The 20,838-nt window shown below is 60.7% G+C and overlaps 1 protein-coding gene across 1 annotated transcript in view; it reads right to left on the reverse strand.

Moving 5' to 3' along the window:
- Positions 1-2,383: 2,383 nt before the first annotated feature.
- The window catches only part of DISP3 (dispatched RND transporter family member 3), a 52,077-nt gene continuing 33,622 nt past the window's right edge, over positions 2,384-20,838 (reverse strand). Inside the window, exons 6-21 of the mRNA XM_045546140.1 lie at positions 20,456-20,616; positions 19,102-19,241; positions 17,347-17,495; positions 17,023-17,184; positions 15,512-15,673; positions 13,459-13,572; positions 12,609-12,745; positions 11,283-11,467; positions 9,326-9,456; positions 9,083-9,255; positions 8,111-8,237; positions 7,476-7,621; positions 5,318-5,477; positions 4,732-4,845; positions 4,116-4,282; positions 2,384-3,557 (exon numbers count right to left, since the gene is read on the reverse strand). Coding sequence (XP_045402096.1) covers positions 3,195-3,557; positions 4,116-4,282; positions 4,732-4,845; positions 5,318-5,477; positions 7,476-7,621; positions 8,111-8,237; positions 9,083-9,255; positions 9,326-9,456; positions 11,283-11,467; positions 12,609-12,745; positions 13,459-13,572; positions 15,512-15,673; positions 17,023-17,184; positions 17,347-17,495; positions 19,102-19,241; positions 20,456-20,616 — 2,591 coding nt within the window. The 3' untranslated portion in view covers positions 2,384-3,194. The remainder of the gene's footprint in view (positions 3,558-4,115; positions 4,283-4,731; positions 4,846-5,317; positions 5,478-7,475; positions 7,622-8,110; positions 8,238-9,082; positions 9,256-9,325; positions 9,457-11,282; positions 11,468-12,608; positions 12,746-13,458; positions 13,573-15,511; positions 15,674-17,022; positions 17,185-17,346; positions 17,496-19,101; positions 19,242-20,455; positions 20,617-20,838) is intronic.

Below are 20,838 nucleotides of genomic sequence, written 5' to 3' on the forward strand. Positions count from 1 at the left end.
CTAGCAAAGCTCATTAAGACCATGGGCTGTGCATCAGCAGCAAAGGAAGGTCAAGGTTCTTTTCATGGGAGTTAGTGCCTCTGGGACCCTTGGCGCCAACATTCACAAACAAGATGAAGGGGGGTTTATTTGCAGGCAGGCAGTTGTGTGGCCTGAGTTCCCTGAAGCTCCCAAATGGTCACCCGTATCCTTCCCCCAGCCTTGCCCCAGCCCAGCCCCTGGGAGGGAGACAGATCAGTCACCGTGAAGGACCTTGAGAGACAAGATGGGTCAGTTTTAGTGAGGGGATACAGATCTGAAGTCGAGGATGCCACCCACATGAGCCTGGCCAGAGGCTGGAGGGAGCAGGACCCTGGTCAGAAGCTGCCTGGCAGCGTGCTGTGCGCTTCCTTTCCCCTCTCTGGGCCTCAGTGAGCTTATCTGTGAAATGGGAACCCCACTCACCAGAGAGTCAGGAGGGTCACGTCAGAGCTGTACAGATGTGGGAGCCCTGGCCACCTTGGGGGGAGGTGACAGTGACACAGCCTGGCCCTCTCCACCCCTGACATGCCGGCCCAACACCCCACAAAACCCTGGAAAGAGACGCCCAGGGAAGGGAAGAGGAGCTGTTCCTTCAAAGCAGGGAAGTGGGCTTGGTGAGGGTTTCTTTACAAATGGGCATTATTTGGAGTCTATGCAAATGACACGCAAGTAATCCCACCTCCACATTAAAATTAGATTGTTGGGAAGGTCTCAGGACAAGGACTTGCAGACGTAGGTCTTCTAAGCACTTCTGGGATGTCCTGTCAATTTGTCAGTCCCCTGCCCTTCCCCACCCCTCACCCTGGCCACCTCCCGTAAGCCCGGCCCGGTTCGAAGAGGAGTGGCCCTGCAGCTGTGGCCTTGCCCACGTGGGGGCTGCCAGAGGGTCCCGGGCTGGAGCCCTGCGGAGCCCCTGATCTGCCCCTTCAGGCTGTGTGCTGCGCGGTGTGACCTGCCTCCGTCACAGCGCTCTCGGCTGGGCCTCCGGGGGCGCAGGCTTCACCGAGGGCTGATGGGAAAATGCGCAAGTATGAATTACCGTCAAACACAAGGGTTTCACTACGGATTTTCCAAGAACAGGCTCTTGATGTGACCACCAACCCCGGGCGTCCCTGCAGCCATCGTCAGGCTTTCTTCCAACTGTCACAAAAGGCTGTGCACCACAGTGGCTGAGGACACCAGGGGACAGGCCGGCTGGCTCACTAGCTGCATGGCAGGCAAGTCGGTCTCTCGGGTCCTGGGTTGCCCGTGTGTGAAAGGGTGTGCTGGCACCTGCTGCCCAAGGGTGACAAATGAGCTGACATATGCCGAGCCCGGCTGGGGGACGGACTGTGTCCCTGCTACCTGTGAACGTGAACTTATTTGGAAATAGGGTTTCTAGAGGTGATCAAGTTAAGATGCTCAGGGTGGGGCCTAATCCAATATGACTGGCGTCCCTCGTGCGAAGGAAGATGACATAAACAAAGAGGAAAGAAGGCCACGAGAAGACAGAGGCGGAGACTGGTGTGCTGCACCCACATGCTGGGGACACCAGGTCTGTGCGCTGGCAGCCAGCAGACGCCGTAGGACAAAAACCTGGGACAGACCGTCCTTCAAAGCCTCCAGGAGGAACCCACCCACCCGGCCAACACCTTGGACTTCCAGCCTCTCGAACTATGTGGGAATAAACTTGTTGAAGCCACACAGCGTGTGGCACTTTGTTATGACAGCCTGGGACACTAACACAAACCTTGACAAGAGCGCCTAGCACTCAGTGCTGTCAGCTGGTGTCATTAACTGTCTGATGTCCTCTTTCACCCTGGTGGTGGGCCCAAAGGGCTGGTACTCCCTGGACAGATACTGGGCAGGGGACAAGTGACGCCTATCTGTCTTGCCTCCCCAGCCCCCAGTTGATATTTACAGATGACCGGGTAAGTGGCCTGGAGACCACCCTTGGTTTCTTTCCCACCCTCAGGGATAGTTCCAGCTCAGTCTGTGTCCAGCTCCATGAAGTCCAGGGGGCAACGTCTGTCCCCAAGGAAAAAGGTCTGTGCTCAGCACAGTGCCAGGCATCTCAGAGGTGCTCAAAATGTCCCAACTGTGGAGCCAGAGAAGCCCATTAAGGCAAGAGGCATCTTTTGAGCCCTGCCTCCCGGGGGAGCCCCCCGCCTCACCCCGGGCTCCCAGAAGACCCATGACCTCATTCCCAGGAAGGTCAGGCACCCTCTCGCCCACCCCCATCTCCTTCCAAAGCCAGCCCCACCCTTTGTGCTGGGTTCCACTGGGCAGCTTGCAAATAACTGCTTCAATCTGAGGACTACGACAGAGCCAGCAGTGCTTCCAATCGGCGTGTTAGCGGCAGCGGTCTGCGGTTTCGTTTCTCTTTAATAGGAACCCTCTGCCATGAGCAGACTGCAGGCACGAACAGCCCCTCCCCACAGGGGCCACCCGCAAACAGTCTCTCTGAGTTGGGTGGGGAGCCGGGGGCTTGCATCTGTCAGGAGAGCTGTGCTGGGCCCCACAGCCCCCAGGGAGGGCCTCAGAGGGGCCCTCTGAAGCTGGCGCCGGGGGCAGGACATGCAGAAGCCCAAGCCCGGTCCCTCTGCTCTCTCCGCCAGGAGTGAGAGGCCTGGGCAGGGCCACTGGGCCACTCAGCACCGGCCTCTGTCAAGCTGAAGGGAGCGGAGGAGGGGCGGGGGTGAGGCCCTGCCCAGAATCCACTGTGCTCTGCCTGCGAGGCCCGCAGCGCACAAGGCTCGGAGAAGGCGCTGGCTCTGCCACCAACCCGGCTACAGGGCACTTTGCCTCTTGGTGCCTCAGTCTTCACATCTGTAGAATGGGGGCCTGTGGCACCCACACCAGAAGGTTGTGAGCACTGAGGCAGTGTGACAAGGAGGCCCCCTACAAAAGCCACCTGGCCTTCGTGGTGACAGGGCACAGGAGGAAGGCAGGTCTCTTCAGGGGGACAGACGGGCCGCTGGGACCTCCCAGCTCTGGTTCCGCAGGGGAAAGGCAGTGCGGTCCCCACAGCGTGGGAGTGGGCGACAGCTCCATGAGGGGCCGCAGGGTGCCTCGGGCCCAGGCCTGGGAACACGGCCAGTTGGAGCTGGGCTGGGGAACAGCAGCCCTGCGGTGAAGAGGGGCGTCCTGCCCCCCGCCCTGGGCCGAAGGTGCGAGTCAGGGGCCGGGCGCGGCTATAGGGCGGCCCCGGTGGGCAGCGGGATCTTATAGCCGCTCCGGAGCAGCACGAGGCAGGCGCCCAGCCCCAGGGCCCCCGCCAGGAGCACGGCGCCCAGGGCCTTGAGGAAGGAAGTCCTGGTCCGGGTGAAGGAGCCGGGCCCCATGATGCCGAGCAGCGCGGTGCTGACCGTGAGCGTGTAGAGGATGGACACGCCCGTGTTGAGCGCGACGATCTTGCCGAACTTGGCGAACGGGGCGATGATGCAGAAGAACAGCGGCACCGTGGCGATGACCGTGGTGAGTGCGCTGGACACGATGGCCACGCCCACATGCCGCACGGCCTCCAGCGTGCGCCACTGGCGCTGCGCTCGCGCGTCCTGCGTAGAGAGCCAGCGCTGGGGACCCTCGGGGGCCGGGGAGCACGTGACGCCCCCTGCCCCACACGGTGCATGTTGCTATGGTGACGGGACGCTGGGGAGTCACCCGGTAGGTCTTCCTAAAAGGGCGCCCTGGTGGGAACTGCTTTCTTTCCACCGAAGGCGGTTACAGGTATAACTGACTTAACTTTCACACAAGCCCTTTGCCAGCCCAGAGCTGGTTTTGGTACCAAGTTCGTGAACACGTCCTCACCAAGCCACAGGGGGCTGGAGGGTCACGGCTGGACCCCGAGAAAGGCGAAGCAGGAAGGGCCTTGGACACCCTCTGTCTGGCCCAGTCCTCTCGCTGCTCACGTGGGGAGACTGAGGCTGGGGGGCGAGGACCTACCCAGCTAGAATCTGAGTCCCTGGGGCTTGCGGACCAGCCCTGGCAGCCCCAGTTCCCAGAACACAGCCTGCTGGGGGGGCCTAGTACTGGGGGTGTCCAGCTGCCCTTGGGGGTGCCCCAGCTGTGCTGAGGTGGAGGCTCTGCCGGGGGCAGGGCAGCCCGGTGCTCACCTCGGCCTGGTGGGGAGGCAGGTTCTCTCCGGCCAGCAGGTAGCCCTCGACCAGGTGGACGCAGTAATCCACGGAGGAGCCGACGAGGATGGACAGGGAGATGGCTTCCACGGCGCCCATCTCCCAGCCGCTCCAGTACATGATGGTCACCACGAGGCAGACGATGCCTGCGAGAGAGGTGGTGGCGAAGGCGGCTTGGACGCCCCCTCACCGCAGCACAGCCCTGGAGGGCCCCTGCGGAGCGGGGAGGTCGAGAGTCCAACCCCACACCGGGTGACAGGAGGGAGGGGGAGAGCCAGGTCCAGAGAGTGTGGGGGCCCCAGGGAGGGGACAGGTGCAGTAACACATCACTGAGCTGAAAGCTGCCACCTGGGGACACCAGCGCTGCTTGGGGAGCACAGACTGTGGGGGAGTCCCACAGTCCCATGAGCCACTATCACAGATGGCTCTGGGCAGAGGGTCTTTTTGCCTGGGGTGGGGGTGGCCGGGAAGCCTCCACTGAGGAGATGTGACAGTTAAGGGTTCAGAGAAATTTGCTAACTTGGGGCGACCAGGGAGTCCCCTGCCTGCTCCTGCCCTCACCGGCCTGGCGCCCGCCGACCCCTCACTCACGTACCCAAGATGCTCAGGAGCACGGGCAGCAGGAGCAGGATGTGGGTGGTGAACACGGCCACCGCGGCCACACAGATGAGCAGGGACAGCGCCAGCCCGTGCAGGGCGCTCTGCACCCCTGCAAGGCGAGAGGGGCTCAGCGCGGCTGCACGGTGGGCAGTCACCGCCAGCCACTCCGCGTGGGCCCTCACCCTCTGGGCCCCCATGTCTTCATCCGCAAGTGGGGGTGACCCCAGGACCTACCCCAGACCCGTTCAGCATTTAAGAGCTCACGGGGCAGGCCCCCAGCGTGAGGCCTGGAGCCTTCAAAGGGCCCGTCACTGACAGCTGCCGCAATGGTCGTGACGGCTACCTTTTAGGGGCCAAAGTCAAGATCAGAGAATGTGGCCAGATGCCCATGAGCAGCAGGAGACCCACACTCAGGCCTCTGATCAGTGTCCTGGCCACTGTCATCCTGGCTTCTAGGGCTCTTGGCCAGGACTGAGAAGATGACAGGAGTGTGATTCAGAAAGGCCACGAAGGCCCTCCCTGTCCCAGGTCCCCTGTGCCTCGGCCCCTGGGGGCCCGGGTGGGGGCAGGGCTGCGCGTGCCTACGATCTCCATGAAGATCTGCTTCCAGTGCTCGCAGGTCTGGAAGCCTCTGCGCAGCGCCGAGCCCTCGGGGAAGGTCTGCAGCTGCTGCTGGAGGAAGCGCTCCCAGCGCAGGTAGTCCGAGTAGGTCTGGAAGGAGGACTTGCCCTTGTACGTGGTCTGCGGGGACACGAGCTGGTGAGACAGGCGGGGACTGTGGCCTGCTCACCCTTCCCAGGGCGTGGCTAGTCTGCTCTGTGGCCACCCACGAAGCGTGTCGTGTGTACGTGGCAGGGGTGTGAACGATGACCCAATCTAAAATGAGCTCCCAGCAGGCTCTGGAGGCATCATGTGATCATTACGGGAACAGCCGGTTCAGATGCAACCTAAGTCCCTGTCCCTTCCCACCAGAACTACTTTCATCTCCCAGAACCCTCCGCGCTCTCGGGTCGCGCCCTGTGCACATGCTGCTCCCTCTGCGGCACAGCCAGCCCCTACACATCCGACCAGGCTTGCTGGGGTTCCCCCTCCAGGAAGCCCTCCTTGGTGCCCCAAGCTCTCAGTGCTTCTCCGTCACAGCCCATCACTGCCTGGCAGCCTGCCCGACCCTGCCGGGACTGAGTCCACGAGGACAGCAGCAGCCTGTCTGGGCAGTGTCCAGCCCTGAGGGACGTTCACAGGTGAGTGACGAATGAGAGAACAGGCACTCACTCAGCTCTGGAACCTCCTTATGTTGTCTCACTGGCCCAACTCTGCTCACGCTGAGCATAAACCAGTGTACGGAGCGTCGTGTGTGTGTGTGTGTGTGTGTGTGTGTGTGTGTGTGTGTGTGTGTGTGTCAGTGGGTCAGCTTGGAAGTGGGCACCCTGTGGACCACCCAGAACAGGGACTTCCCTCCTCTCTGACACCGTCTGGGGCTTCAGCCTGCAAGAGGAAGGATGTTCTGGATGTGCCACAACACGGATGAGCCCTGACGTCAAGCTAGGTACAATGAACCAGTCACAAAAGGACAAATACCGTATGATTCCACTCACAGGAGGTCCCTGGAGGTGTCCGATTCATAGAGAAAGCAGAATGGCGGGTGCCGGGGGCTGGGGGGAGGGGAGTTAGTGTTTAACAGGGACAGAATTTCAGTTTGGGAAAATGAAGAATTTCTGGAGACGGACGGTGGTGACGGTTGCACAACACTGAGAGTGTACTTAATGCCACTGAATTGTACGCGTAACAGGGGTGAAGACGGTAAGTTTTCCGTTACATATATTTACCACTTAAGGAAAATCTTTTAAAAACCTGTCTGGGGCTTTGATCTGGTCCCTGCATCAGCCTGGGGGCTCGCCAAGGGCTCTGGGTCCCCCGGCTGGTGCCAGTGGTTTCCTTGCTTGTGCAGCGAGTGACACAGATGGCAGAAAGGAAGACAGGGCTGGGCAGGAGAAGAGTCACCCCCCACCTGTAACCTGGTCACTGTTGTTCTCAGCCTCAGGCCTGTGTGTGGCTATTCCTAGGTGAGGAACTTGAGGTCAGAGGGGATGAGTGATTTGCTCGAGGACACAGAGCACACCAGGATCAGAGCGAGGAGTGGACCCGGGTCTGTGTGTGGAGGCAGCAGGGACAGACTTACTGAGCCTCAGAGAGCCAAGTGCCAGGGCCTTGAGGCCCCGTGGGTGCCCGGGTCAGGGGTATGCGCGTGTGGTACGAGTGAGTGCGTGTGTGCACACCTGCCTCCTCGGGCCAAGCCCAGGGAGTATCCAGGGGTGACGCAGGCAGCAGGGAAGTGTGTGGGATGGCCTGTCCCCTGGCCACCCTGAGGGAGGCCCGTCACCAGGGTCTGTGGCTCCGACTCTGGCCTCCCACAGTGGCAGAGTGGAACATCCTGGACGCCCACCAGCCTCTACAGCCCGGAGGCTGCAAAATGATGTGGACCCCGGGTTGGTGGGGAGGGAGGGAGGAGACAGGGAGGGTGGAGGGGAGCGTGCTACTGCCTGGGGGACAGAAAGGGCAGACTCTGCAGACGGCCTGGTTTAGCACTGCTGCTGACACCCACTAACCATGTGACCTTGGGCAAGTCATTCCACCTCTCTAAGCTTCAGTCCCCTGATCTGGGACAAGGGCCAGGGATCAGAGGTGACATTGCAAGGCAAGCACTTGGCAAGGTGCCTAACGCAGCTGCCCGGGGCTCACCGACTCGAAGGCCATGGAGATCCACTGCACGCGGCCCTCCTTCACACCCACCGCCCCGTGGGACAGCTGCCCTGGGAGCAGGTTGGGCTCAGGCAGCTCCTTGCACTCGGGGTGCAGCATCTGCAGGAAGGAGGAGATGCTGTAGCCTGTGGGGAGGAGCAAGAAAGGGCCGTGAGTGGATGGGTGGGGACATGGAAGAGCCCATGCGCTCACCCACCTCCAAGGTTTACATAGTGTTTGACACCATTGGCAATGTCACTGGGAAACCCACACCACACGTCTGCCATTGGGGTGGAAATGACATTTTGGGCCCTCTCAGGGCCAGCCGTGGCATGGCCTCATCCAGGTCACCTGTGGGCCAATTCTGGAAAAGCTACCCCTGCAGGTGTGCCCCACCCCCCACAGGCACACCTCCGCACCAACCCTGTTCACACACAGCCTGCTCTCATCTGGAACATGCTTAGCTGCCAGCACAGGCCCCAGCCCGGTGTGGACACACTCAAGCACAGACACACGTCTGCAAAGACACCCACAGGCCAGGCATGTGTCCTTCGGGCTGTCCACCCCTGAACTGTGGCTCCCATGGGCTCCCCAGTCTGTCCCCGCTCAGAGAAGCTGGGTCCCCACCCAGGCACCTGAGGGCAGGCACTGCGCCCCGCCCGGCTTCACCAGCTCCGAGTTGCCCGCGATGGCCTTGCAGAGGCGGCACAGGTGCCCAATTTCCTTGAAGAGGTCGAAGCTGCTGTCGTAGATGACGCTGCCCTTTCCCAAGGAGACACAGGCCAGCCCGGGCCACCCAGTGAGACAGGGACTCGGTACTCCGTCCCTCCTCCCCCACTCAGGGTAAGAACCTCCCTGCCACCACTGTTACCCTCCCATTGCAACCCTCTGCCTGGTCACCCACTGTCCCCGCTAATGCCACTCTGCCCTGCCTCCTAGCCTCACCTTCGCCCTCACCCAGCCACTCTCACCTGGACTGCGTGCTTCCCACCTTGCTCCCAGCCAGCCATGCCCTACCTGTCCCCCCACTGGCCTCCCGGCCCCTGTTCTGAACACCTGCAGAATCCCACCCTGGACAGAACAGACAGATCTCCTCCACCTCCACCTTGCTCCCAACTTATTTCACATCTGTCATCCCTGGCAACCTGCCAGACTGTGACTTCTAAAGGCAGGGCCTACCCATCCTTCCTACCATAATCCTCAGCACCCACTGCACCCGCTGCAGGCCGGCCCGGCCTGGCCCCCTTTCTGCCCCGTGCAGGGCGTGTGAAGAGGAGGGAGCCTCAGAACGGAGGGCGCCAGGCCCAGGCTGGCAGCACAGGCTGCCATCGCCCAGGGCGAAGGGAGAGGGCAAGGGAGGTTCACTCGCCCGATTTCCCTCATGGAGTCGGGCTGCCAGCTTGGCCCCAAAGATGCACCAGATTCCTGGGCGACTCTACGAGGCCAACCCTGCTCAGTCCTTAAGAGAAAGAGTGCCCCCAGGAGCCTGCGGGGTCCTGTTAGGGTGGGACGAGCCACCAGGGGCACGAGTGGGGGTGTGAGGAGCTGGGCTGGGGGCCCCGTGGGCTGGCACTTATTTGAAAGCCTGTCGTGGGGGGCCCGCGTACCGGGTCGCCGATGACATGGTTGTCCACCTGCCGAGTGCGGTTGATGCCAAGGATGCCGAAGACCACGAAGACCATGGCCCCCGTGTCCACCAGGGGCCGCACAGCCGGCTTCCCGCAGCCCGTGTTCACGCAGGGGTTGAAGCCGAAGGTGGCCGAGAGGTGGGCCTTGGGCGCTGCGGGGCGGGAGTCAGAGCTGTAAGGGAAGCAGGGCCGGCTCCGGGGCCCCACCGCGTGCCTGCATACCTTTCTCACTGGGCACGTAGAAGAAGCCTTTAGTCGGCCCGTCGGGGCTGGAGCTGAGCAGGCAGCCGGGAGGCGCCAGGCACACACGCCCGTGGAAGGGAGGCTTGTGGGACTGAGCAAAGTACAGCTTCCTGCGGAGGCAAGGACTGGGCTGAGGCTGGAAGAGCCAGGAGGGGTCGGGAGGCAAGGCCAGGTGACGAGGGCAGGGACTGGGCAGGTGCTGGACTGAGGCTCTCCCTCCTGACCCCCACCCCCCACAGGGAGTTGGCCTCAGGTTGGGGGCTAGGGGAAGTGCCCCAGGCTGGGGGTTTGGAGGACTGTTCCAGGCCCGCCCCTGCTGAGGCTAAATGTAGGAGCCTGGCCCTCCCTTCCCTGGGCCGCCGTCTCCCCACAGGTGGCACGAGGGGCAGAGGAGACAGCAGCTTTCAAGCTGTCCCCCAGGGAGCGCAAGTGTTCAGGGGGCCAGGGCCAGTCTCGGTGGCCCCACTCAGAAGCCCCCGCCCTGCCTCAACCCGAACGGTGAGGGAGCCTTGAGGTGGTTTGGAGAAAGGGTTCCACGGTCGGCCTGCTAACCGCTGGACCTAATGCAGCTCAAAGTTCTTTCTAGAATGTTTTAAGCTCATGCAGGCAGGTTGCTGATGTGCATGTGCAGAGCGAGCCCCACCCTGGGCACGGGAGCCGGCAGAGGGACCCTCACCCCTGACTCGGTGCCAGGCTGGAAAGGACCCAGTGAGGGCCGTCCTGCTGGCCCCCCTGCCTCCAAGCGGCACCCTCTGCCCCAAGCGGGGCTCGGCCCTGTGTGGGTGCTCAAGGCCCCGAAGCCAGTCCCCGTCAGAGACCACAGTCCCGTGTCACAGTGCAGGACGGCTCGGCTGTTCTCCACCACCCCGGTGGCGGGGCGGTTTCTCTCGGAGCACACAGCATCATTTGTAACGACACCGCTGTTTACTTGTTAGCTGTCTGTCTCCTGCTAGACGGCCCGAGGGCAGGAGTCATATCTGTCTTTGTCACCAGTGTCCCTGGCCCTAGCACAGTGCCACATAGTTGGTGCTCATGGTTTGTTAAACCAGTCACCGGATGAGAGAGGAGACCCTTGGCTAATGCAGCCTCCATGGATAAAGGACGTGGAGCCATCTCAGAACACGGGGAACAGCAGGGTGCCTGCCCATGCCAGGCACTGGCACGGACCGGCCCACGGAGGCAAATCCACAGACACAGCCCTCTCCTCATGCCCTGTGTGGTTGGGGGGATTAAATATTTCCTGAATTAATTACATATTTACAACGTGGATAGTGGCTTGGAGAGGAGGTGCAGTGTGCACTCATTCATTCAGCCATTCGTTCATCCAGTACATACTTATTGAGCACCTGCTATGTGCCACACACCCTGCTGGGTGCTGGGGACACAGCACCGAACAAGGCAGTCTAGGTGCCACCACAGGATGGGTACGTGCTGTGCCCCCGAGGGAAGACACGTAATACACCAGGGCAGCATAATGTCCTGTGACACTGGTGCCAGGAGGAGAGCAGCAGGTGACATATGGCGAGAGGCTGGGCTTGGTGCTTTTAGATGGGGAGGGAGCCTCTCCCAGGAGGTGACATTTGGGTAGAGGCCTGACTGTTGAGAAGCCAGCCATGCGAGGGGCTGGGGAAGAGCATTCCAGGCAGAGGGAACGGCCAGTGCAAAGGTGCCTGGTGAGCTGGAGGAACAGCAAGGCGGCCACTGTGACCCCTGCAGAGCCATCAGAGGGGGAGCGGGGGAGCAGATCACAGGACTGTTGTCTTTGCCAGTGTCCCCTCTCCCAGCCCCGGGCAGAGGAATGTCTGAACAGGTGCATGGAAATGGACAGGGGTTTCTTATAGGTGCCCGCTAGCGTCTCTCACGTGAAAAGACAGACGAGAGAGAAGGAACGAACGGGCCAGGCAGGTGGGAACTGGCGTATCTGCAAGGCTGTTACCGGGTGTGCTGCTGCTCCTTGGACGCCACGTAGAAGCTGAAGTCAAACTTCCAGCCCCGCCTGGCGTCACAGGCCAAGGTCGTCACCATCCACTTGCCGGAGGGGCTCGCCGCCTGGAGCAGCCCTACTGTAGACATACAAGCGGTCAGCTTCCTGGTGAAGTTACCAAAAGGCGCTCTATACACCTAAGCAGTGGGTTGACAGAGACAAGACATGTGACTCGGGGGGGCTGCCTCGGCCCGGGCCCGGCCTCAGGCTCCGTCCCCTCCATCCTCAGCATATTTCACCCTGTCCCAGCCCCCAAAGTGGGGGACAGAGCCCTGGGCAGAGGCTCAGGAGGCCTGGGTTTGAGTCCAGAACTTGGGCAAATCCCTTCCCCCCACCTGAGCCTCACTTCTCCCTCCAGCAGTTGCTCACTGGGCAGCTGCTGTGTGCGGGGCCCTGCGCCAGGCTCTGAGGGTAGAGCAGCCGGCAGGACAGGCAAGGTCCCCGCCCCACGGAGCAGTTACGAGGCCTCCCTCGTTTTGCGATGACAAGGCAGAGGATAACCAGCGGGGAGGAAGAGGGCGAAGGGAGAAGGGCGGCTGGGACAGGGCTCTATGGAGGCTGACGTTTGAGCTGACACCTGAACGAGGACTCAGGAGTCAGTCGCACAGTAAGCTGCCCAGAAACTTTCGAAGCAGTGGGAACAGCAAGTGCAAAGGCTCAGAGTCAGGCAAAGCCTCAGAGACCCCATCTTTGCAATGGAAATGTAAACCCGAGCAAATGAGCTGACATACGTCACTGTCACCCTGGAGGGTGCAACATGTCAAAGGAACGCAGATGAGCCCTGTGAGGGGAAGCAGGAGTCTGGGCTGGCCCGTGGAGGCTCCTCTCTCGGGGGCGCCGGCGCCGCTGCCAGGAACAAGACTAGCCAACGGCTCCCACTTGCTGAGCACTTGCACACCCTAGGTGTTCCGCACTGCACAGGCCCCACCTCATGTGCCTCTGCCCATGCTGGCTGGTAATTTTTATGCCCCCATTTCATAAATGAGAAAACTGAGGCTCAGAGAAATTGAATTACCTGCCCAAGGACATACAGGTTATAAACGACAGTCAGGATTCAAACCCAGGCCTGGCTGACTCGGAAGCCCACGCTGTCACCACTCGGCAGGTCCCTGCCACAGGCCTGGCTGATCTAGGGGTGGGGTGGGGGCCTTTTCCGCCGGTAGCAGCTCTATCCGCAAGAACCCCGCTTCTCCCTCCCTGTGTGGCAGCGCCCACCAGTGTGGCATAGAGGGCCCCTCCCCAGTGGTGGTGGTGCGCTTCAGGACAGCCCAGGCTCACCTGGAAAGAGGGCACCTCTCCATCCGCGGGCGACACGGTCTGCCAAGGGGCAGGCAGGCTGGCATTGAGGGAGAGCCTGTAGACAGCCGGGTGGCCCTTACTCCTCACTCTGGAGACGAACACAGTGCCCAGGGAGTCTAGGGACAAGCCAGGGATGGAAGGGGGTGGATGGTCAACTCGACTGGCTTCTCCTGAGCTTGGAGCAGCCCACCCTTAGCTCTGTTGACGGAGGAGCCAAGCCCTGACCTTGGGGTTGTCTCCAAATGCTGTCTTTGTCCCTCTCTACTGGACCAGGCCCATGGCAGTGACAGTGGGAGAGGTGGTCACCAGGATGGGGCACAGCATGGACAGTAGGGATGACAGCGATGGAGGACTATGTGCCAGTGGTGGACTAGGACAGTGATGCCATCGATGGGGGCCACAGTGTAAAGGGTGGGGCTGGTACTAGGAACGACCACAGTGAGGACAGAGGTGGTGATGATGCCATGGGGTGACAAGGTTCACTCCCACAGTACACTTGTCCCAGTAACTTACCTTGGATGGAGACCCCAGCAGGGATAAGCCAGTGATTGGGGCCTAGGGTGCCCCCTTCCTTGCCCCAGACCCTCAGGGTGGCTTTGGTGCACAGTGAGGGGGTGGCAGGGGAGCCCACTGTCCTGGCCTAGGAGAGCTGCTGGGATGGGGTGAGGGCCCCAAGTTCACCCCTGTATCCAGCCCCCCACAGTGACCCAGTAGCACAGGCTCTCATTCTTGTAGGAGAATCAGGAAGGAATTTTATCTGTTCCCCGTACGGGGCCCCCACATCCCAGTACGGAGGAGGTTTTCCCGACACCCCACCCCCAGTGCTCACCCTGCGGGGTGGCCTCAGGCCGGCTGGCCCAGGATACCCCTGAGCCTCGCTTCTTCTTCTCCAGGGACGTCCGGATGTTGTTCTGCAGGCTGTGGGGCTTCTCCTGGAACAGACCTGTCCCCAGCCCCATGTCAGGGACAGCAGGGCCTACCGGCTTGGGCCTGGTGGGCAGTGGGCAGAAGGCAGAGGCTGGGATCCGTGACAGGCCCAGGAACTGGGGCCTGGGGACTGGAGCGGGTGGGTGTCAGAGGTCAGAAACTAGAGAGAACTTAGAAAAACATCCAATACTGAACTTGTAGCACTCTTAGGCCAAAGGAAAGATGGGTGCAGCCCTGCCCAGAGAGAGGCCTGGTGCGTTGGCCGCTCACCCTCCCTGGGTGTCGCTGTCCTCTGGTGAGAGGGGGACGCTGCGCTTCCCTCAGAGGGGGCTGAGAAATGAGAAGGGAGGTCGCAACCCCTGCGCTTAGCAACACGTCTGGCTCATGCTAAATGCTCGATTGACAGGAGCGGCTAGAAAGGAAACGTTAGCGACTGGCAGAGACGGGGAGGATAGTCCTGCTTTGCCTCAAGCATTGTGCATTAGTTTTCCTAGTGTTTTTTTAAAAACTGTTTAAAGAAATTTTTTAAATTAAAACTTTACATTTTACAAGTTTTTATCCTCCCAGCAATCCTAGAAGGCTGTCATTAGGAATCGCGCCTGGCGGAGGAGAAAGCAGAGCTTCATCACAGGGAGGCCGGGGAGACCCGACAGCCCCGCTGGAGTCTGGCCTTGCCTGCCCTTTCGAAAGCCCAGGTGCTCTTGCTGTACCACGAAGGGTCCCTCCAGGGGGCAGTTCACAGAGACGAGAGTGACTGGGGTCCTGGCCCCCCTCCAGGTGCTGTCCAGGAACTCCGGGACCATCCTGGGCTTGGCCATCTGTGGAATTGCGGCCAGGCCCTGGGAGGGCAGGGCCAGCAGCAGTGCTAACAGGGTGTGATCCTGTGCCCAGGCAGCGGGGAGCGGAGCTGGGGTGTGGCCAGGGCTGGCTCCCATTTACGAGGGGCTCTCGGGCATCTCTCTGAGCTGCAGTCGATTATCACGCACTTGGCTGCGTTACCAAGGGGAAGGCCAGGTTAATCTGCACACCGCCCTAATTAAATGAAGGCAATTACAGCGGCTGGCGCTCCGCTCCTGTGAGTGGGAGCCTCTCCCCCAGGCATCTTCCCTGTGGCTTTCCGGCGGCCCTGGCAAAGCCAGATGACCTTGGCTTGGCTTCACTCACCTCCAGCCCGGACAGCAGCCTCCCTCTCTGTAAAAGGAGGGCCTGGACCACCTCCAAGGCAAGGAGACGTCTTTATTTCCCCTCCCTGCTCACCTCTGACACCCACGCCATCACCAAGCCCTGTGGGAATCGCCGCCCTCAGCACGCTGCCCCCGCTTGCCTTTCCCCAGCCCCCAATCTACATAGTATCTGGGGCACTCGATCACCACCCTTCGGCCTAACCCCCTACTGGTTTCCAGCGACACCTGGAATAGAACCCAGACCCCTCACTCGAGCCCCGCTGGCTTGGCCCAGCCCACTGGGCCAGTCTGAGCTCCTGCAACTGCCTCTCTCGAACTTGCCCTGGTCTCTCCCACCTCTGGCACCCCCTCTGCTAGACCCTCCCCTCCCCTGCCGGCCTGGCTAACTCCTTCCCATCTTTTGGGTTTTAGCTTAGACACTACCGCCTCCGGGAAGCCTTCCATGGTACTGTGCCCCTAAGGCACCCTGTTCTTCCTCCCCTAAAGCTCAGATCTGCTGTTGCAGTGACCTGTCCCCAGCACTGGCATATGGACTCCCTGAGCTCCAGGAGCCTGTCTCTCCCACCCACTGCACCTGCTCAGGGTCGGCACCCAGCAGGCACCCAGCAGGCATTTGTCTGATGAACATGGGAACGCTGAGGCTCAGAGTTGAGTGTGGTGTGCCTGAGGTCACCAGCGGCAGGGAGCCCGGATCTTGCCTCTCTCAGGCCCACAGTCTTTGAGACCTGGACACCCAACAGGGCAGGGGATGCCCCGGCTGGGAACCCTCACCTGAACAGGTGATGCAGGAGATGCCCTCCGCGCTCAGGTTGTACTTGAGGTCCAGCAGCACCTGGATGTTGGTATCGGGCCGGAACAGCAGCGGGGCCCGGCTGGCGGGGCGGAGCCGGCTGGCGAACACCAGGGACAGGACAAGGGTGGAGACAAACAGCGCTGCGAGGGAAGGACGCTGCGCTAAGGCAGGGCTGGGCCCAGGTGGCGCACTCACAGCTGGGCCTCCCAGGCCGGAGGGAGAGCTGCTCTCACTATGGGGGAGTGTCCCAAGGGAGTGTCCCAATGCCCAGCATGCCAGCAGGTGAAGCTTGCTGGGGATGAGTCCTCCCAGGGATAGGGGCTGGTTGTTAAGTGTGGTATCCTCAGGGTCTGACTGTAAGCTATAAGCTAACACTCCCGGACAAGAGCACTTTATAGTCAGTAAGAGCTGAAACAGCCACCTGATCCCACGCAGCTCTACAATACTGTGGAAGAGGGTGGTAATAATAATGGCACTAAATGTTTATTGAGCACTTACTGCATGCCATGCCCTGGGCTAAATCTTTTTTTTTTTTTGAAACAGTCTTGCTTGGTTACCCCAGGTAGAGAGTGCAGTGGTGTAACTCACAGCAACCTCAAACTCCTGGGCTCAAGCAATCCTCCTGCCTCAGCCTTCTGAGTAGCTGGGACTACAGGCACATGCCACAATGCCCAGGGAATTTTTCTATTTTTAGTAGAGACTGGGTCTCACTCTAGCTCAGGCTTGTTGTGAACTCCTGTCCTCAAGCGATCCTCCCCACTCGGCCTCCCAGAGTGCTAGGATTACAGGCGTGAGCCACTGCGCCCGGCCAGGCTAAGATCTTTTTATACACTATTGCACTCCTTACAACTGCCTTATCAGACACTATCCTTATCCTGTATTACAGGATGGGAAACTGAGTGTCAAACGGACTGACACAGCCAAAGTCACACAGCAAGTATGTGGCAGAATCAGGATTCAAAGTGGCTGACTCCAGAGTCCAGGCGTTACGCACTCTGCTGCCCAGAGTGATGACTGGCACCAGTCAGCAGCAGCTACTGTAGGACTAGCTTCATTCTATCCAGGAAGGTGAGGCCCAGAGAGTGACAGACCTGGGGCTCTGACCTCTGCCTGTCCAGTCCACTGCCTGTTGGGGACCAGGCTGTAGAGTTCCCTTGCCCCTTACTTCCCACCCCCGGCCCTCCATCTGTGGAAAAATTGTCTTCCCTGAAATTTAGGAAGGGGGACGCACAGCAGGAGGTGAGTGGCCAGGAGCTAGGGAAGCTTCATCTGTATTTACAGCCACTCCCCATCACTCACATCACCGGCTGAGCTCCACCTCTGCCATGGAAAAATTGTCTTTCATGAAACCTGTCCCTGGTGCCAAAAAGGGCAGGGACCGCACCTCTAGTGCACCTGTGGGAGGGGCGGGCTCCCAGCAGCCATGTGTTCTTTGGGGAGTTCGCCCTCCCTGGGGAGGAGCCCCCAGAAGGGCGGACAGCCCACTTACCGACAATCACCCAGCGGCTCTTGACGGCTGACCACAGGGCCCAGTGGTGCAGCAGCTCCTGCAGCTGCGTGATCAGCTGGCCTCGGCTGCCCCTGTCGGGGGCTGGCTGCAGGCCCTCAGGGGACACAGACATCAGGGACACGTCTCCCAGCTCCAGCGACACTGCCAGGGCACAGCAGTGGCCTGTCAAAGCCCAAGTTAAAGCCTACCCCAGTCTGTGCCCTCCCCAGGGAAGCCTAATGCCCACAGGCCATCTTCTCCAGCCCCCTGCCTCAGGCCCACCTTGTCAACGTCCCCCACTGGCAGAGCAGCCCCAGGTCTCACCTGGCTCCTCCTCGACATCCAGCAAAGGGATGTCATCGTCCAGGTAGGGTATGGGGCCCTGGGCAGGGCTGCCCCCGACCCGCTCCGAAGCAGCAAATACGTCCCCGGGGAAGTGCAGGGAGCTCTTGCGGCCACACTTCTGGTGGCAGCTGTGGAGACAGTTGGGGACAGGGGTGAGCCCAGAGGGTGGTGGGTAACCAGAGGGGGCAGGGCAAGGCCCTGGCGACCAGATGAACCCAGGTATCACACTGCTGCTGGCGTTACACACGGGACATGCACCCCAGACTTCTAGGGCTAGTCACCTGGTTTCTTTCTAGTATCATCTACCCTGGGGCCCTCGGGTGCCAGACTTCCTTTGGGGAGACAAACAGTGACAGCAGACAGTACCCAGGAAGAAGAGATGACAACACACAGTGGCCAGTGCACCCAGGTGACCACAGTAGGGAATCATTCCTTTGCTGTCATGTGGCCCAGGTGCTCTGACACCAGCTAATCCTCGGGGGAGCCGGGAGGTAGCGGGTAGGGCTGGGCTGGGGCTGGGGCTGACGTGGCAGAGGCTCGGCTGGAGGGAATGTGGTCAAGGTTAGGCTCACCCCAGGGACCGGGGACAAGAACACACACAGCTAATACTCATGTGTGCTGTGTGCCCCATGTCATTCTCTCTCTTAACCCTCTCGGGCTCCTGCACGGTGCTCCCTCCTGTTTTAAGAAAAGGAAACTGAGACGCAGAGAGGGTGAGTAGCCCGCCCAGGGTTCCACGTCTGCCAAGTGGAGAGGCTGAGGCCAGAGCCCGCGTCCAACTACTGCGGAAGACGCGGGGTGGGTTCGTTTAGCATCTCCGTGGAGATTGGAAAAAGGTGCCCTTTCCCCAAGACACTTTGTTTCTGCCATGAAACCGTCACAAAAATAGTCAAATCTGAATGTCCTGGGTACAGACAGCAGCGCCCAGCCGGGGTGCTCTCGTGCAGTGCCTGCCCCTGTGCACACTCGGCAGCCTGGAAGGAAGAGTGAGAGCGTGCAGAGCTGAGGAGACCATCTCAGGCTCAGGTCTGAGCTCCTCGCCGGGCCCTCGTCTCTCTCCAGCCCCTCCTGGGCTCACATGATCAAGTGCACATTGTCACGGACCCCTGACAACCACCAACCAAGGCCTTTGCGTGCCCTGCCCCAAGCCCAGAGACCCTCCATCATCCCCCAACTCTCCCAACCCCAGACAGCTACCCAGGCCTGGTTCAATCCCACCACCCCATCTTCTCTGACCACCAGGCCCAGAGACCCCTCCCTCTTGGCCTCCGGCCCCAGCTCTGAACTGACCCATTCAACTCTGCACACGGCCCACTCCATCTAAAGACGAGAACCTGAGGACATTTAACGTGGCGGCTCAGAGCCTGGATCTGGAGTCAGATGTTGTGCATTTAAATCCCAGCTCTGCTATCTACTAAATGGGTGACTGAGAAAGTGTCCAACCTCCCTGAGTCCTTGTTTTCTGATCTGTAAAACGGGCACAATGAGAGGACCCAGCTCCCAGGGGTTCTGGGGGGTGGTGGTGTCACAAGACCCTGTGCAGAAGTGCTTGCCCACGTCCTGGTGTCACACAGGTGGGCAGGGGTATCTCTCCCTCCCTTGCCCCTGCCTAGCACAGGACTGGGCATACGGAAGGTGCCCACTAAAGAGCCACAAGGGCTTTCGGAAGAGAGGGTGGTGGGCCGAGTGGCCTGCGGTGGGTGTTCAGCGAGGGGAGGATGCCGCCCAGCTCACCTGGCCTGGCAGGAGCTCTCCAGCGGCGCCAGGTACAGGCTCCAGAGGCCCAGGGCCGCGGGCATGGTGAACAGCACGGCCAGCCAGCAGCAGGACACGATGAGGGACATGAACAGGCCAAAGTCGTGCACGGCTGGGATCTGGTGGCGGAGAGGCAGAGAGGGAGGTGGGGTTGGCCAGTCCTGGAGCCGGAGACGCTCAGGGCCCCAGACCACTCCTGGACAGTGGCAGGATGAGGAGGCTCAGGCTGCCGGGACACCAGGAGCCAGGGGCTGCTGCAGGGGACACAGCAATGGAAGAAGGGTCCCCACCTTGACAGTGGAGGTTCCTGTCTATCTGCAGCCCACTGCCTGGAACAGTGCCTGGCACAGAGGAGGTGCTTGGTAACTGTCACTGCCAGAATGGATGGAGGACCAGGGAGACGCAGCCTGTCGGAGCAGGCCACGTCGCAGTGAGGGAGAAGGGGGAGAATGCCACCACCTGAGGGAAGCAGGGAGCTTGGGGACGCGCACAGAGATGTGCCAGCTGGAAGGAAGCCGTAGCCAGCAAGCAGACAAGCCCACACTCTCTGAGACACATCTTCACGATCATCTTCTTTCCAGGCCCCGAATAATCCACATGAGGAAAGTGAGGCTCAGAGAGGTTACACAACCTGCTCAAGGTCCCACAGTGGAAACTAAACCCAGCTCTGCCTGCTTTCTGGAACTGGTTCTCTGGACCCAGAAAATCTCCAAGCATCTAGTAGTTTCTAGATGGGCTACTCCATGCAGGTCATAAAGTCCCTCAAAGACTTGGGCAGTCACTATCTTGCAGCACTCAGGACCCAGCCCAAACCCAGTGCCTTCTCCTGAGCCCCACTCCGAGGCCCGAAGGCCCCTGGGACCAGCGGGAAGAAGCCAGTGTGAGGGACAGAAACACGGCATGAAACGGGCAGGGGGAACAGCTCTGGAGCAGGAGCCAGGAGACTGGGTCAGGCTCAGCCCTGACCAGCTGTGTGACCTTGAGGAAGTCACTGTATGGGAAAACAGGGATGGCACCTGTCCTTTGTCGTGGGCAATGAAGATGAAATGTGAAAGCATGTTGGAAGCTGTCGAACGCCCTCAGGTCGGAGGCTGGATTACTATTAATGAGAGTCAGTAATAAATGTTGTTTGTAGTAGTATAATTTTCCCACTTGCTAAGTTTCGGTAATGGGTGACTAGTGACGAAAATGGGCCCCAGAGACATGGCAAGCACCTGCAGGCAAAGACAGGGCGGCCACACAGCGCGCGGGTGGGAAGAGCAGAGCCCAGGGGCCAGGGACGTCCAGGGGGGATGGGGAGGCCAGGACAGGGGTGCAGGGGTGGGTCCCCCACCTGGGAGAAGACGTTGGCTGCATAGGCGGCGGCCGTGGTCAGGGAGGTGAAGAAGGTGGCCTTGCCGGCTGTTTGGATGGTGTGGACCATGCGCAGCTGCGGGTCTTCCAGGTGGGTGGCCTGGCGGTAGGTGTTGATGAACACGAAGACGTCATCCACGCCTGCGGGAGGCAGTCCCGCCCGGAGAACATCAGCACCGCTCTGCTGCCTCCTGAGAGGTCAGGCCCCAGCCGGGCCCGGACCAACTCTGAGCGGCCTCCTGAGAGGTCAGGCCCAGGACACCCTGCTTCTCAGCCTGGACTCTGGGTCTGGGAAGACCCCTCTGCCCAGCTCCACCCGTGAGAGCCCAGGTCCCACCTGCACACTCGTTGGCCCCAAACCCT

The sequence above is a fragment of the Lemur catta genome, chromosome 3 (genome assembly GCF_020740605.2).
Source record: "Lemur catta isolate mLemCat1 chromosome 3, mLemCat1.pri, whole genome shotgun sequence".
Classification (NCBI taxonomy): domain Eukaryota; kingdom Metazoa; phylum Chordata; class Mammalia; order Primates; family Lemuridae; genus Lemur; species Lemur catta.